General features: G+C 50.8%; 1 protein-coding gene across 1 annotated transcript; it reads right to left on the bottom strand.

Annotated features, from left to right (window-relative positions):
* Positions 1-1,351: 1,351 nt before the first annotated feature.
* Positions 1,352-11,460, bottom strand: SLC22A13 (solute carrier family 22 member 13). The gene is given in 14 exon segments (XM_003587621.6): positions 1,352-1,490; positions 1,681-1,896; positions 2,470-2,588; positions 2,765-2,889; positions 2,892-2,968; positions 3,177-3,271; positions 3,356-3,414; positions 3,417-3,475; positions 3,629-3,794; positions 4,024-4,178; positions 4,420-4,560; positions 4,748-4,753; positions 9,179-9,242; positions 9,245-11,460. Coding segments are annotated over 14 exon segments (1,689 nt in total). The 5' UTR covers positions 9,513-11,460.
* Positions 11,461-14,350: the final 2,890 nt, after the last annotated feature.

Here is a 14,350-nt window from a genome sequence, read left to right as displayed (position 1 = left end):
CAATCCCCAGGCCTAAGAAGAAAGAATGGAGAGGAAAGTCAAGGGAGGGACAGACGCTCCGCTCAGCTGCTCCCAGATCCCCACCCAGGGGAGGAGGGAGTGTAGGTTAAAGTTTTCCTGGTGGGAAATTTGAGGAGTGGCCATAGGATGGCTTTTTCTTTCTCTGAGAGGAGGATGAGAAGCTATCTGGTAGGGGGTAAGAGGAAGGGAGACAAGCAGAGTGGACCTGAGAAATAGCCACCAGTGAGAATCGGAAAACAAGCTGACTTGAAAAGCTGGTAGGAATACAAGGTGCTGCTAAAGACTCAGGAAGTACTGCTGACTGTGGATTCAGAGAAGAGAGCCGCCAGTATGATGCTCTCTAGCTGTGACCAGCTCTTGGGGTGCAAGCAGAAAGAAGGCGGACAGTTGGGCTAATGTGCTGCTATGATTGTGCTAGTTGGACTGTCTTGTAAGGGAGGCCAGCCCAAGAGATACAATGTGGGGGTCCACAGGGAGGGGCAGGAGATGAAGTAGGGTTCCAAGGAGTCATTTGCCAGCACTTTGTTCATACTAAGGAGCAACGCAGAGGTCCTGGGGTGATCACTGAGAACCTCTGAATATTCGTGAAGAAAGCCTAATTTTAGGAGCCTCCCAGGGCCACTGACTGATGATTACTCACTGCAAGTCCCAAAAGAACCAACACTAGTGGCCACCAAGTAAGAAGCCTTCTGCCCCCTTCCCTTACCCTGCACGGGCCCTGCAAGAGCCAGAGCAGCAGAGGATGAAAGGAAAGGGGGGCCTAGAGAGGGATATGTCCTGCCTCTCCCCGCCACTGGTCCTGAGTGAACGGCAGGTGAAGGAGAATCTCTGAAGAGAAGGCAACCCTGAAGCTTTGATTCTGACTAAATCAGTCTCCTCTCAGCAGATCAAATGTCTTGTGGGTCCCACCTTATCCATTCAGGCCTGGTCCAGCCACTGGAGGAACTGCAAACTTCCCTTTGTCCACCTGCCTGGATGGGTCCATGATTTCAAGGGTTGGGAGAGGCCATACTCGGCTGTCCTGTTCTGGGCTTGACTGTGTTTTCAGGACAGGGGGAATCCCAGATGGAGGGGATCTGAGGAGCCATATCCCCAAAGAGTGTCAGAGAACAAGTTAAACCCAAGACACACCCAAGACTCTAATTCAGAACAGGGTACTGGGGGTGGGGTTTTGGGGATGAGCATGGTTTGAAAGGAGGAAGGCCCACCTAGGATGCTTCTGAGATTGGGCCAGGCAGTGGGTGGCTGGCTCTGGGGCCAGCTCACAGGGTACTGCCTCCACTAGCAAGGCTGGTGGTGCTCACAGGTCCAGCTATTTACAGGGGAGTGTTTAGGCAGCTCTCTGCTGCTGCGGGTCTAGCTTTGGAGACACAGTTACAGAGCTAAGTGCTGCTCTAAAGGCTACCCCTGGGCTGGAAATACTTCCCAAGGCCTCCAAATCCTTTTCTGAAAGCACTGCCTTCAGAGAGCTGGAGGAAGCAGAAGGTCATCATTGGCTATCTAGGAACTGTTTCCATTCCTCGCCACCTCCTCCCCAAAGTATGGGAATCATGAGGGCTCCCTCTGCAACAATGGACAGTGGTAAAGTAGAGACCTGGCCTTCTGGAAGAGGGGCCACTGATATGAGGTCCTGGGCTTCAGAGACAGCAAGTACCTCACTGTGGTCAGGATTCTTGCTCCAGGTCATTGATGGTGTCCTTCAAGGTCTGGCCACGTGTCTCTGTCAGCAGGGCACAGAGTAAGCCAGCCCCAATGGGGAGGCTGCCATAGATGAGCACGAAGAGGGACACATGATACTCGCCCAGCAGGATCATGAGTGGCATGAGGATGCCCCTGATCCTTGAAAAGATGCCCACCATCCCCATGCCCGTCTGCCTGTGGGAAGGCCAGCAGAAGCTGAGCGGACCCGGCCTCCCCTGGGTCTACCCCAGCTCCTCCCACAGTTCCACCCCAGCTGACGTCCTTGGGAAGCCCCCATGTCTCATGTGGTGTCCCCAGACATGCACGGTCCCCAGGCTTCCTCAAGCCCACCCAGCCTTCCCGCCCCATCAACCTGCACTTCTCCTTGTCCTACAATGTGGCCTGCTTCCCCCACCCCCAGGCCTTCTGTTTGCCAGCTGCATTCCTGCTATCCAGTCTCTGATCAAAGGCTTCACCTCCTGACCACCCCCCACTCCCACTGCAGACTTCCTTCTGAGCCATTCATCAAACCTGGACTCACACCGTATTTAGTCCTGACAAGGCCAGGCTATGGCCCCTGGTGTATCTGCTCTCCACTGCCCTCCTCTGCACTCCCCTGACCTCATCCAGCCCTGGACTGCATCCAGCCCTGCTGCCCCAGAGCCAGTCCTGTAAGTTCTGTGGGAAACACCAGGGAGGGCAGAGGAGGGATGGTCAAAATGAGGGTCTCGGGAGCAGAGGAGCCAGGGTTGCACCAGCTGCCCTTACCTGATGACAGTGGGGAAGAGCTCAGCAGAGTCCACGTAGAAGATGGTAAATCTAGCCGCCAAGGCAAACTTCCCCACCAGAGCCAGCACAGTGACCACCACAGGCAGATCTGGTGGAGGCTGCCCGTCAGCCACAGGAAGAGTGGCCAGCCCACCTCCTGGGCCCTGTCCCTGCCCTCCCAAACTCCTCACCCCTTGTGCACCCAAGCCCCAGAGAAGCCCTCACTCCTGAAAAGGAAATAAAGGGTCTTGGTAGCAGAGGGGGTGTGGGCAGAGGCCCTGTTATCTGCTGGGACGAAGATGATGGTGATACACGTGAGGCCACCCAGAACCAGGGTCCCCAACTGACTCTACCTGCGGCCCACCCATTCCATTATAAAGATGCTTCAGTAGCAGGCAGGCACCTCGACTGCTCCAAAGTTAACTGTGTCAGGTAGATATTCAGGCCAAAGTGCCCCACCTTGAGGCCCAGACCATAGAACACCAGGCTGTCCACAAACCTGCAGAGTTCAAGAGTCTCTCTCAGTGCCAGGTGATGAGACCCCATCACACTCAGAAAGAGAGACTGCCTTGGCCAGGAGTCACAACAGGAGACAGAAGCACAGCCAGCAAGAGACCCAGTGGTACCCAGACAGCCACCTCCCCCAGAGACATGGCAGCCCTTTAGTTTAGGCCTCAGGGAGGGCTGTGGGCCCTGAGTCCACTCACCAGATGTAGAAGAGAATCAGGGTCTCTTTCCGGAGCTGGGGGTGTTGGAACAGATCTAGGGCATTCCCTGCAGGGCTGGTCTTCTCTGGGGCCAGCTGGGAGGGATGTGCAGAGTGAGGGGCCAGGCAGGCCGGTCTGTGTGGTCTCATCAGGCAGGGCTGGCCCAGTGCTGCAAGTACCTGGCTCAGGATCTTGGAGGGGAGTTTGCGGCTGTTGACCAAGGCCACTTTCTGGATCACTGTTTGGCCTCCTCTCCCTTCCTCCAGGTAAGGAGCCACCGTACAGATTCTGGCAGGGCCCTGTGGGTCAGGAATAGCTGTGACCTTGGGGCCTGAACTTCCCCTCTGTCTTAGCACGCACACACCCCACAGGCCTCACAGCCTCCCTCTCCAGACACCTCTCTGCATGTACCACCAGCCAAGAGGTAGTTTGCCTGGGAAATATCTCCTCACCAGAAGCAGAAGAGCAGAAAGACAGGTGCAGTGACAGCAATCTGGAAGAGTCTCCAGTTCTGGACGCCGTAGGCAAGTCCTGCAAGAGCCATCTGCCCCAAGGAGAAGGTGCGCTGTGCTAGGACCACAGCCTGGATCCTCCACGAGGGCCCCACCCACTCTGTAACTGGAAGCAGGCAGAGGCTGAAGCTGGGCTGGACCCCACCCTATCACTCCTTGCCATCATGAAATGCCACCAGGTCAGGGTCTGTGGTCCTGGTCCAGTTCAGGGCGTGCCAGTGCCATCACATTAGGTGCACGGAGCTGACTGGGCCCCCCAGGCAGTGTGGGAGCGTGGCCACACAGGCCCCATGGCCTTGCTCTGCAGCTGCTGGCTTCAGGGCCCAGATACTCACGTAGGGTGACATTGCTGAAGGTATATCCAGTGACAGCTGTGGCCACAGAAAAGCACAGGACCATGTAGAGCTCAAAGCTGGGCACGAAGGCTGTGCTCATGCCAAGGATGGCGAAGAGAAGCAGCTGCACCAAGAGAGTGGCCTTGTGGCCAATCCTGGGGTTGCAAAGGGGCAGGTCGAGGAGTGAATCTGTCTAAGGGGAAAGAGGGAGACCCAGCTCCAAGCCCTTTCCTGGGCGCTCTGTCTGTGGGAGGGTGCATGGCCCCAGCTGGGAGTCCCATTGCAGGTGGACAGGGCCTTACGTGGAGACTGGTGAGAGGGGCCCTGGGGAGAACTAGACCCTGGGCCAGGAATCCAAGAGCATGCTGGGTTGGGGGAACTGGTCAAGGTCCTTACCAGTTGCAGAGGGGCCCGAAGATGAGCGCCCCAATGAGGAGCCCAGCCACATACACCGACTGGGAGGTTTCCATCAGATGCTTCCGACCATAGACGATGTTAAAATGAGGTAGACACAGGCAGATGTGAGCTCAGGGGTAGCTAAGGCAAGTCCTTTTATCAGCTAGCCCATGCATGACAAACCTCTCAGGACAGAAGTGGGGCAGGTTCCCAAACTGTGTATCAAGGTACCCCAGGGCACCAGCTTTGTGAACTCAGAGTGCACGACACAATACTTAGAAGTGTAAGAGGAAATACAGTGACAGTCAACATCTGTTTCATATCAAACTACCAGCTCCAGATGGTTCACGCAATTCTTTTCAGTGATCTGTGTGAAGTTGTGTTTTTGGCAAGTGCTGTGGGAAAAGCAAAAACCATGTGAAACTCACAGGGTTCAAGGACTGCGAAATGTGGTTCCCAATATATCCTATTAGGAAGTAACTGTACTGACTTGAGGATGAAATTTAAATGTTTTCTTTTGATTTGTGTATTTTTTTTTAAACAGCCACTGAGTTGTTAGTATATAAATTCTTAAGTTTTGTTTCTATTTTTGCTGTTGGTGGTTTTTGTTTGTTTGTTTGTTTACCCCACTGCATGGCATGAGGCATCTTAGTTCTTCAACCAAGGATCAAATTGGAAGTGCAGAGTCGTAATCACTGGACCGCCAGGGAAGTCCCTCTTCTTAAGTTGTTTGGATCAAATTACTTATTAGATGAAACTTCCAGGTATGTTTTTTGGCCTGGAGATACCATATAAAATTATTGACCCACCATGGATGCACAGTTTGGGAACCCCTGACGGTCACTAACTGCTTCTTCCTGACAAATGGGGCTTCTTCCCTGTAACCACAGCACCCCTCTGACCTGCTTGGGCCTTTTAGACTTTTCCCAACGAACTGAAAAACCCGCCTGAAACTCCCATCATTCTCAGGCAATCAGAATCCTAAGAAGCCTTCACACATCCCCTGAGGAAAGAGATTAGGATGCAGGAACATGAAGCCTGTACACACATACACACATGGCGATGGGAGGAGAGACAACCCACATGGAGACTCACAGAACCTGACAGACAGATTGGAAATCCATGTGAAGAACACATGGGTGTCCATACACATTTGCACACACGTCCACTGCATGCGCACACACAACAGTGCATGTGACTGACCCGTCTGTGTGCCCCTCAAGGAAGTTCTGTGCCCCCTGCACACCTCTCAGCTCCATCCTCAAGTGTGCGCAGGGGGATCATGACAGGTGAGGTCTCCTCCAGAGCTCACGGACACAACTTCACAATATTAATGCTTGCTGAGTGCTTACTCTGGATTGGGTACTATGCCAAATGTTTCACACGCATTATCTCACGTAATTCTAGCAATAATCCTTGACTTACTATATATAGGTTCAGCAGCTAGTCCTAGGTCCTCGAGTTGGACAGCTGGATGGCAGTGAGTTCAGACATCTTCGCTGCCCTGGACAGGGAGTGAAACTAAGGGAAAGCTAAGGTAATGTTTCCTGAGTGAAAGGATGCGTGAATGAATGGAAGAAGGAACCAATCAATACCTTCAATTAGCTGAGAAGCCAATCTCCATGAGTTACCTAATCTTTAGCCCAAAATCAACCAGTCCAGGAGATAGTATTTTGCTCCTACATCTGTCCTGAAGGACAACTGTTAATTCTGTAAGAGCTTTAAGTGATCATCAAATGATGAATGGATTGCTCCCGAGAATGAAGTGTGGCAGGACCGGGTACTTGGAACTTGTTGTTCCGCCCAGTTCTATCCTGTTTGCTTTTTTGTCCAGCCACCACAGATTGCCTCGTAGTTAGATATTGTTTAAAATAAAAATTTATGAATAAAGGTCTGCTGAGTCATTCTGTGTGACTTTGTTAGCTGATCTGCTGCTGTCTTGGGTTTCCCATGTACAAATGAAGATGAAACAGATTCCTTAGTACCACCGGATAGGATAAAAGGAATTAACACGTACAATATAGGTAGCAAAGTGGCTGAGCTAAGTCAGTTCAGCTGAGGCTGTACTAACACAGCTTCGTGAGGCCCATGAAGCACACAGCTGGTGACATAGGCATCTCGGATACAAGGGGCCTTCATGCTCTGAAGACGTGAGTGCCAAGCCATGGGACTCCACCAAGGCTGCCTCCTCTGCTCAGTGGACACCATTCATTAATCCTATCTTATCAAATTATCTAACTCCCATGTAGGCTTATTATTCCCTGTTTCGCAGAAGAGAGAGGCTTGGAGAGGAGCCAAGACCAACCCCAGTTCATGTGCTGATGTCATGTTGCAGATGGAAAAGAGACGAACAGGGCTCCAACTTGGGACACCAGGTGTCAACCTCCCCAGCCCTAATGTCTACGGTGGACAGTTCTGTCTGGGGCCTGCCACGGTGGACTGCAGAATCCCACTCCATTTCTTGGAGCACAACCCATCACAACAGTGGAAGTCTCACTTCCACTCTTCCAAACCATCAATGGCTCCCACTGGAAGAAAGTCCCAATTCCTTAGCACTGGTATCGGAGACTCTTTAAGAGTTGGCTCTTGTCTTTTCCCAGTCCTCTTTGTATGTGAGCATTGCTCACACAGGCCAGGCGCTTTCATGCTCCAGACCCTAGAAATGGCTATTCTCTCTGCTCTGCAAGCCTTCCTTCTGTGGTTCCAGGACAGACCACACTGTTTTTGCTATTCACTGATGGTCCAGTGACCTCTGTGTTTAGAGGTTTGTGTGGACAGGGCTGGGAGTCATTTTCTCTTTTACCAAGGATGGGCACCCAGGAAACGTTGGACAGGTAGGCTGAGAAGGAGAAATGTACTCTGTCATTCACGAGCACACAGCTTATAAGGAAATGTTTTTTTTTTTTTTTTTTCTTCTCAAATCTGGATTATCTGTATTTCACTTTGCATGTGAAGCTGCTGGTTATAAATGAAACTTGGGATATCAGGTCAGATAAGCCCCCAGAGTCAGCGTAGCTTGTAGTGTAGCTTCTACCCCTGCTTGTAGACTGGAAGCCAGGATGGACACCTCACACAAGGTAGCTCCACTCTGGAACCCAGTTTGGGGTTGTCAAGTAGTTCGGGGCACAAAGTACCAAAAGCATACATTCACGTGGGAGTTGCAGTCCTTGGGAGGGTGGGTCCGTGGAAGCATGTCAGGGAAGGGCCAGAGGGCCAAGGTCCAACATCAGGATCAGCAAAGAGGAGAGAGGAGAGAGAGGCCCTTAGTCCTTGAGAACATCCCTTTCGTCCCATAAAACCTGCCCACCCCTGGCCCAGGCAAACCAAGTTCCTGACCCATCACTTTCTTCCTGTTACCAGGCCTTTCTTTTTCTATTCTCTGCCTACGAAGGCTTTCTCCTTTTCCCTATTAACCTTCTTCTGGTCCCTGGGCACCCAGCTCACACACCAACTGCTTCAGGGAGCTGCCTGCCCATTCTCTCCCCAGGAAGAAGCAAATTCTAGCCTCAGAGTTTATTGAGCCTTTGTCCCTGTACTAGGAGTCCAGGTCTTCTCAGAGGTGAACAGGGTGCCTCTGTTCTGACTGTGCCTCACATATTGAGAACTCAGGAGCTGTTGGTTGGATAATAATTCCATGAACAGTCCAGCAAAGGCTGTGAACAAGAGCTAGGGTTGGCTCTGAGCACTCTGGAAGTCTGTCTGAGCTATAAGGATGGTGACACTTGGCTAGATGGGCAGCGAGTTTATGAGCACCTGGAGAGGTAGATACAGCGTCTTAAGGATGATGAAGATCAGATCTACCATCTACACCGGGGAGATGAAGGAAGGGGCACTGAGGATCAGACAAACCCAGGCTGGGCTAGATCCAGGGCTAGCAGAGTTCAAGGTGACCTACTCCCGCTGTGGGTGGACTGAGCGGGAGGATCAGGAAGAAGGCAGGAGGACATACCCTCAGGCTGCTGGGTGCCCTGAACGAGAGTCCCAGGTCCACTGTGAAGCATGTGTGCTGCCCCTGTCAAGTCATCTCCCTATTCTGTGCTCCGCCCTACTGTCTGGGAAGCAACCCTTCTTGCTCTGAGGTGGCTGGAGTGGGAAAGTCTTTCTACTGTTCTGCTGGGGCCCCTCCTGAGAACAGAGTTAGCACAAGCAATTGCTCAGGTATGTGCAGGACAAGTCCTAGAGTTCCGCATGGCCTCCAGCATCTCAGAGGCAGGCAGGCAGGAAGAGATTTAGAGAGAAAGGCTGGAGGCAGGGAGTCCAAGGCAAGCAAGCAGGAAAGTAGACGAGTGGGCAGGGAAGGGGTAGGACTGCAAGATTAGTTAAATAAGAAGACAGGTAGGTGGGCAGACACACAGCGGGTGGCTGAAAGACAAAGGCAAATGGGAAGGCAGATGCAAACCTTGGACAGAGAAAGGCATGAGAACAGCTGGACAGGAGTGGCAGGAAAGAAGGCCATGGGGCAGACATGCGAAGGGACAGATAAAAACAGAGAGATGAATGGACAGATGGACAAATATTCCAGACAAAGGGAATGGATGGAGAGTTAGATGGGCTGACAGGCAGAGGACAGAAAGCAAAACAGGCATGACAATGGTCATTCAGGCCTGGGGCGAAGGGGCAGCTTCAGAGGCAGTCACACCTGAGACTGAGGGCAGAGTGGCAGGCAGAGCAGCTGACTGACTCAAAACACTTAGAAAGTCAGACTGACGCACGGCCTTACCTCATTCTCTACAGACAAGGGCCTGCCTTTGGGATAGACCCAGCCTCGCAAAGCTGTGTCTCACTGAAGCTGTGGCTGAGGACGCACTCCAGGCTGGCACCATCGGGGGCAACTGGAACATGAGGCAGAGCTCGGGACTGCCTGCAGCCTCCAGGGGCAAGCTCAGGGCCAGCTGCTCAGCCGTGCTCAGGTTCAGAGTCTGGTTCCTGAAACAGGCCACTGAACAATAGTGGGCCTCGTCCAGGACCATGAAGACCTGGGTGAACATGTAGAAGGCGGTCAGGAAGCTGGGCACACTCAGCAGTATCAGCAGCTGCACGTGGAAGTGACCAAAGCTGCCCAGTTCAGCCAAGACCTGGGCAAAGGGAGCCATGGTCACTGGTCACCAGCTCCTTAGCTGGGGCTACCAGCTAGCTTTGCAGCTCGCTTGGGGTAATGGTGGCAGCTGCGTTAATGTTTAATCCAGCCCTGTGTGGCTCCACCTGTCACACCTCTGCTCCTGAGCTCAGGTCTAGGAATGACAGAATATGATGAAAAAACAGTCCACTCTGGCTTGGAGGATCTGAGGATGTTTGACGGACTCCGTGAGAAGGCAATACCAGAGGAACTTCTCAGGCCTAGCATGCAGCAGCGAGCTCTAGTCAGATATTACATGGTGTACAAGGACCACACTCCTAGCTGCAACATCCTCTACAATTCACACCAGTGCAAACCCCTCCCATTGTGAAAGAATCCAAATTCTGAGAGTAATTTCAATGCTACAGGGCAGTTGCTACTGTACTTGTCAGTAGAGCAGCAAGGACCCAGATTGCATGTTAACTCGGCCAAGAGTCCAACCAACCTGGTCTCATGACCCTGACCTTACTGTCTCCTGCAGGGTCCCTAGCACGTGGTGGTATGCACCACCAGTCAACCCAAGGGTAGTGTTAAAGCCAGGAGACCCACCAAGGGCATACATGCCTTTCCCTTCAGCAGGACAGCTAACACATGTATCCTCATCTCTATCTAATCAAGGAAGAAACCATTAAAACCCTCCCACAATAAGAAACAAATGCAAGTGGCCCCAGAGTAGCCCCAACCACACCAGGCAATCTCAGTGAGCACCGAAGGACAAAGCCCCACCCCGGTTGGGGAGCCCCCATGTGGGGGTCATTCCTATAACCTTGCTGGAGTCGAGGTTAGGATGGGGCACAGTGTGGGAGGTGGCAGGTCAGGATTCTTACAGGAACCTCCCACAGATGAACACCCCCATCTTTTTTGTACCCTGGGGGTCTTACTGCAGGTAGACCCTGGGCTTGGAAGGCATCTAATTATGGGAGGATCAGAATGATGGGGCGAAATAGACCATTAGGGGAAAATACATGCTTGGGTGTCATACTCACATTCATCTATTTGTGTAGCCCTCGGAAAGTCTTTAAATTATTTTAAGAAAAGAGATGAGCAGAGGTGCAGGGGTGAAGAGAATGTGGGGCAGTAAGGTTGTGCAGAGTAGCCCTGGCTATCACGTGCCCATACCTGCGGCCTGTGATTCAGTCCGAATGAAGGAAGGGTCCAGGCAGGGCAGATGCTGGAGGGCAGAGGCGAGTCCACAATCCCGCACAAGAGGACACATCTCTCTGGCCTCTCCTCCACCCTAAACTCCCTACCAGGCTCCCCACTGTCGCCAGCCCCACCTCTGCTTCCTCACCTAGCTCTCTTGCAAGTTCTTGTCCTCAGCACAGCCTTGAATGAATTGCCAAGAAAGCAGATGCTACCAGCTGCCACTATTCACTTCAGGGCTCAGCCTTTATGGGGGAAACTGAGGTGGAGATAGGAGGAGCCTGTGCTCAGTCATCTCTTCTCTCTGATTAGGGAAAGGATTTTGTGGTCCTTTCAGCTCTAAGGCTCCAAAGGGACTGGGGTTAGGAGGTAGGCGTTTGGGCTCCACCAGTGATTCACTGTGATCTGCCGTCTGCCCCTTCTAGCCCTCTGGCCTCATTTTCTGCATTTGTGTAAAAGAAAAGCTCGAACTAGATGGTCTCTAAGGATTGTTCCATTTCCTAGTGTAGGATTCTAAACTAGAGACAGATAAATGACGAAGAGGCTCTGACGTAAGAGTGAGATTCAACCAAAGACCTTCCACAGTTATATAACTACAAGTCTCCAAACTCCATTGGTTTCACTGCACTCCCAGTTCCCCCAGTTCTAAGTTTTTGATTATTTGTTCTCTTAACCCTTCCCCTCTCCCACACCAACCAATCTGCCAAAGGCTCCCCACGATGCTTCAAAGCCCACAGCTGGGGAGTCCTCCCAGGAACACTGTAGCCCCAGGGATCCGTGGTCTCGCTGACCTGGGAGGATGAGCCCCCAGGTAGCACATGTGCTGCTCTCTGGCGTCTCCAGCAGTCTGGCCACCCTCAGTGTCTTCTGGGAGGCTGCGGAGTAGGACAGGACTGCTTCCAGCCCTTAAGGGAAAATCTGCAGCCTGTCTCTCTCCTCTTCCTCTCCTTGCACCTGTCTTCAGTCAATGGCACTGCTATGACCAAAAAGAAGAGTGTTCTTCTGATCACTGGAGTAGTGTAACTCGAATGGATACACAGTCACTGGCAATCATTTGCCCATGGGGTAGAGGGTGGTGTTTGTACATATGGTGTGGGAGGGGAAAGTACTCCCCAGACATTACCTATAGGGATGCACTGGAGGGTGTCTCAAATCTCTTCCAAATTTGAGACTCTGAATATTTATTTATTTGGCTGCGCCATGGTCTTACTTGCAGCACACAAGAGCTTTGGTTGCAGCATGTGGGATCTAGGTGCCTGACCAGGGATGGAACCCGGGCCCCCTGCATTAGAGCTCAGAGTTTTAGCCACTGGACATCCACACCAGGGAAGTGCTAAGAACAACTCTAGTAAAATAAAAACATGTGGTAGGAGTTCTGGTCTCTTGTCCAGGATGTAAACAGCTTAGCAGCTGTCACTTTATTCTAGCAGGTAGAAAGCTGGACAAACTGAAAAATCAATAATTCTTCTTAGATCCATCAGAGATGAGGTCACAGGGCAAATTGCTAACCCTCAAATTGGAGCCAGAAAGTTAAATACAGAGAATGACAACTTCTCGGAGCAGAAATCCACAGACTCAGACTTCCACAGGAATCAGTACCACAGTAAGAAAATCTGACTGTAATCGACAGACTGCTTGGAGGCTCGGGGTGGAGAGGTCAGAGGACAGTCAACACAGTATTTGAGAACAGAGGTGCAGGACTGAGAACACCTGACTTCACTGTGCGGTACTGGCAAAAAGATCACACACGTAGATCAGCAGAACAGAACAGACAGCCCCGAAAAAAACAGATTCAACGGATCTTTGACAAAAGAACACTGGCAATACAATGGAGTAAAGATGGTCTCTTCAACAAACGCTGCTGGGATACCTAGACACAATAAAGTGAGTTTGTTTTCTAGTACGAAAGTTATATTTATACTATAGTCTCTCAAGTGTGCAATGGTATTCTTAAAAAAAATATACATACCTTTATTTAAAAGTACTTTAGGGACTTCCCTGGTGGTCCAGTGGTTAAGTCTTTGCCTTCCAATGCAGGGGGTGTGGGTTTGATCCCTGGTCAGGAAGGTTAAGATCTCACATGCCTTGAGGCCATAAAAATCCAAAACATAAAACAGAAGCTATATTGTAACAAATTCAATAAAGACTTAAAAAAAATGAAAAAAAATCTTAAAAAAAGTGGGCAAAAAACCTAACAGACACCTCATCGAAGAGTATTCACAGATGGCAAAGGGGCATAGATACTCAACACACTGTAATCAGGGAATTAGAAATGAAAGTGAGACACCACTACACATCTAGTGGAACGGCCCAAACCCAAAACCGTGACAACATCGAGTGCCTGTGAGCACATGCACCAAAAGCGACTCTCAGTCACTGGTGGGAATGCAAAATGCCCGAGCCACTTTGGATGGAAGGTGGTTTCCTAGAAAAAAGACTACTTTTACCATAAAATATGCCAGGGGGCTCCTTGGTATTTCCTCAACCGAGCTGAAACTCATATACGCATATTAATGAAAACATGCACAAAGGTGCTTAGAGCAGTTTTATTCATAACTGTCAAAACTTGCACACAGCAAGTGAATGGATTAATAAACCGTGGTATATCCAGACATGGAATACTAGTCAGCACTGAAAAGAAATGAGCCATCAAGCCACAGAAAGGCATGGAGAGGCCTTAAATGCATATAACTGTGTGAAAAAAACCTGTTCTGAAAAGGCTGCATACTTGTAGGACAGTGAGACTATTCTCTGTGAGATCATAATGATGGGTACATATCATCATCCATTTGTCCAAACACATAAAATACACAACAGCAAGTGAACTCGAAGGTATTCTATGGACTTTGGGTGATAATGAAGAGCCAATGTAAGTTGCTGCGCCTGTGTGGGGCCAGGGAGTATACTTTCTGTATACTTTCTGCTCCATTTTTCTGTGAAATTAAACTACTCTGAAAGATAAAAGTCTACTTTAAAAAAACAAACCCACAAAATGCGTAGGGTAGATGAGCTGATCCACAGGAGGAATCCATGAGCTGTGGCGCTGAGCACTGCTACTAGGAGTAGGCAGAGGTGAGGAACCCTGCTTCTGGACAAGACCTGATCTTGCTAAAGATGATGGGCAAGTGGAGAGGCTTTGTTTACTCTTGCCCCTGCCCTGACCCCCACATACACCATGGTCACTTTTGAGTAGTCGACACCTCCTCCTCTGTCTCCACACAACCTGTTTACCTTAAAAGGAAATTCAATCAGCCATGATACAATCAACCCCAAGGTCCCAGGACCTGAGCCCTGAGTTACCAGGACCTACCCCAAAGCAGTCCTGTCAAGGCTCAAAGACCACCTCTGGGGCAGGAGTTACTTACCCAGCAGGTGAAGAAGGGCTGGAAATGGGAACAGGTTCAGCCTGGCTCTGAACTTTCCAAAAGGGACTCCCAAGGACTTGAATCTGGTATTTTAGCTCACCAATAGCATGGGCAGAGGTAAACACAAAAGGTCACTGAGAGGAGCTGCTTCCGCCACCCTAACACACTTCCCTGGGCAGATCGCTCTCTCTGGGGATTTCAGCTTCCCTGTTTGTACAATGGCTTTACGTTGTTTATTAATATACCTTTTCACTTCCTGCTGCTCCCGTCAACAGTCACCAAAGTGAAGCATCCTTACACCACCACA

Source organism: Bos taurus, chromosome 22 (genome assembly GCF_002263795.3).
Source record: "Bos taurus isolate L1 Dominette 01449 registration number 42190680 breed Hereford chromosome 22, ARS-UCD2.0, whole genome shotgun sequence".
Lineage (NCBI taxonomy): Eukaryota > Metazoa > Chordata > Mammalia > Artiodactyla > Bovidae > Bos > Bos taurus.
Note: the sequence above shows the minus strand (reverse complement) of the source record. Positions and strands in the feature narration are given on the sequence as shown.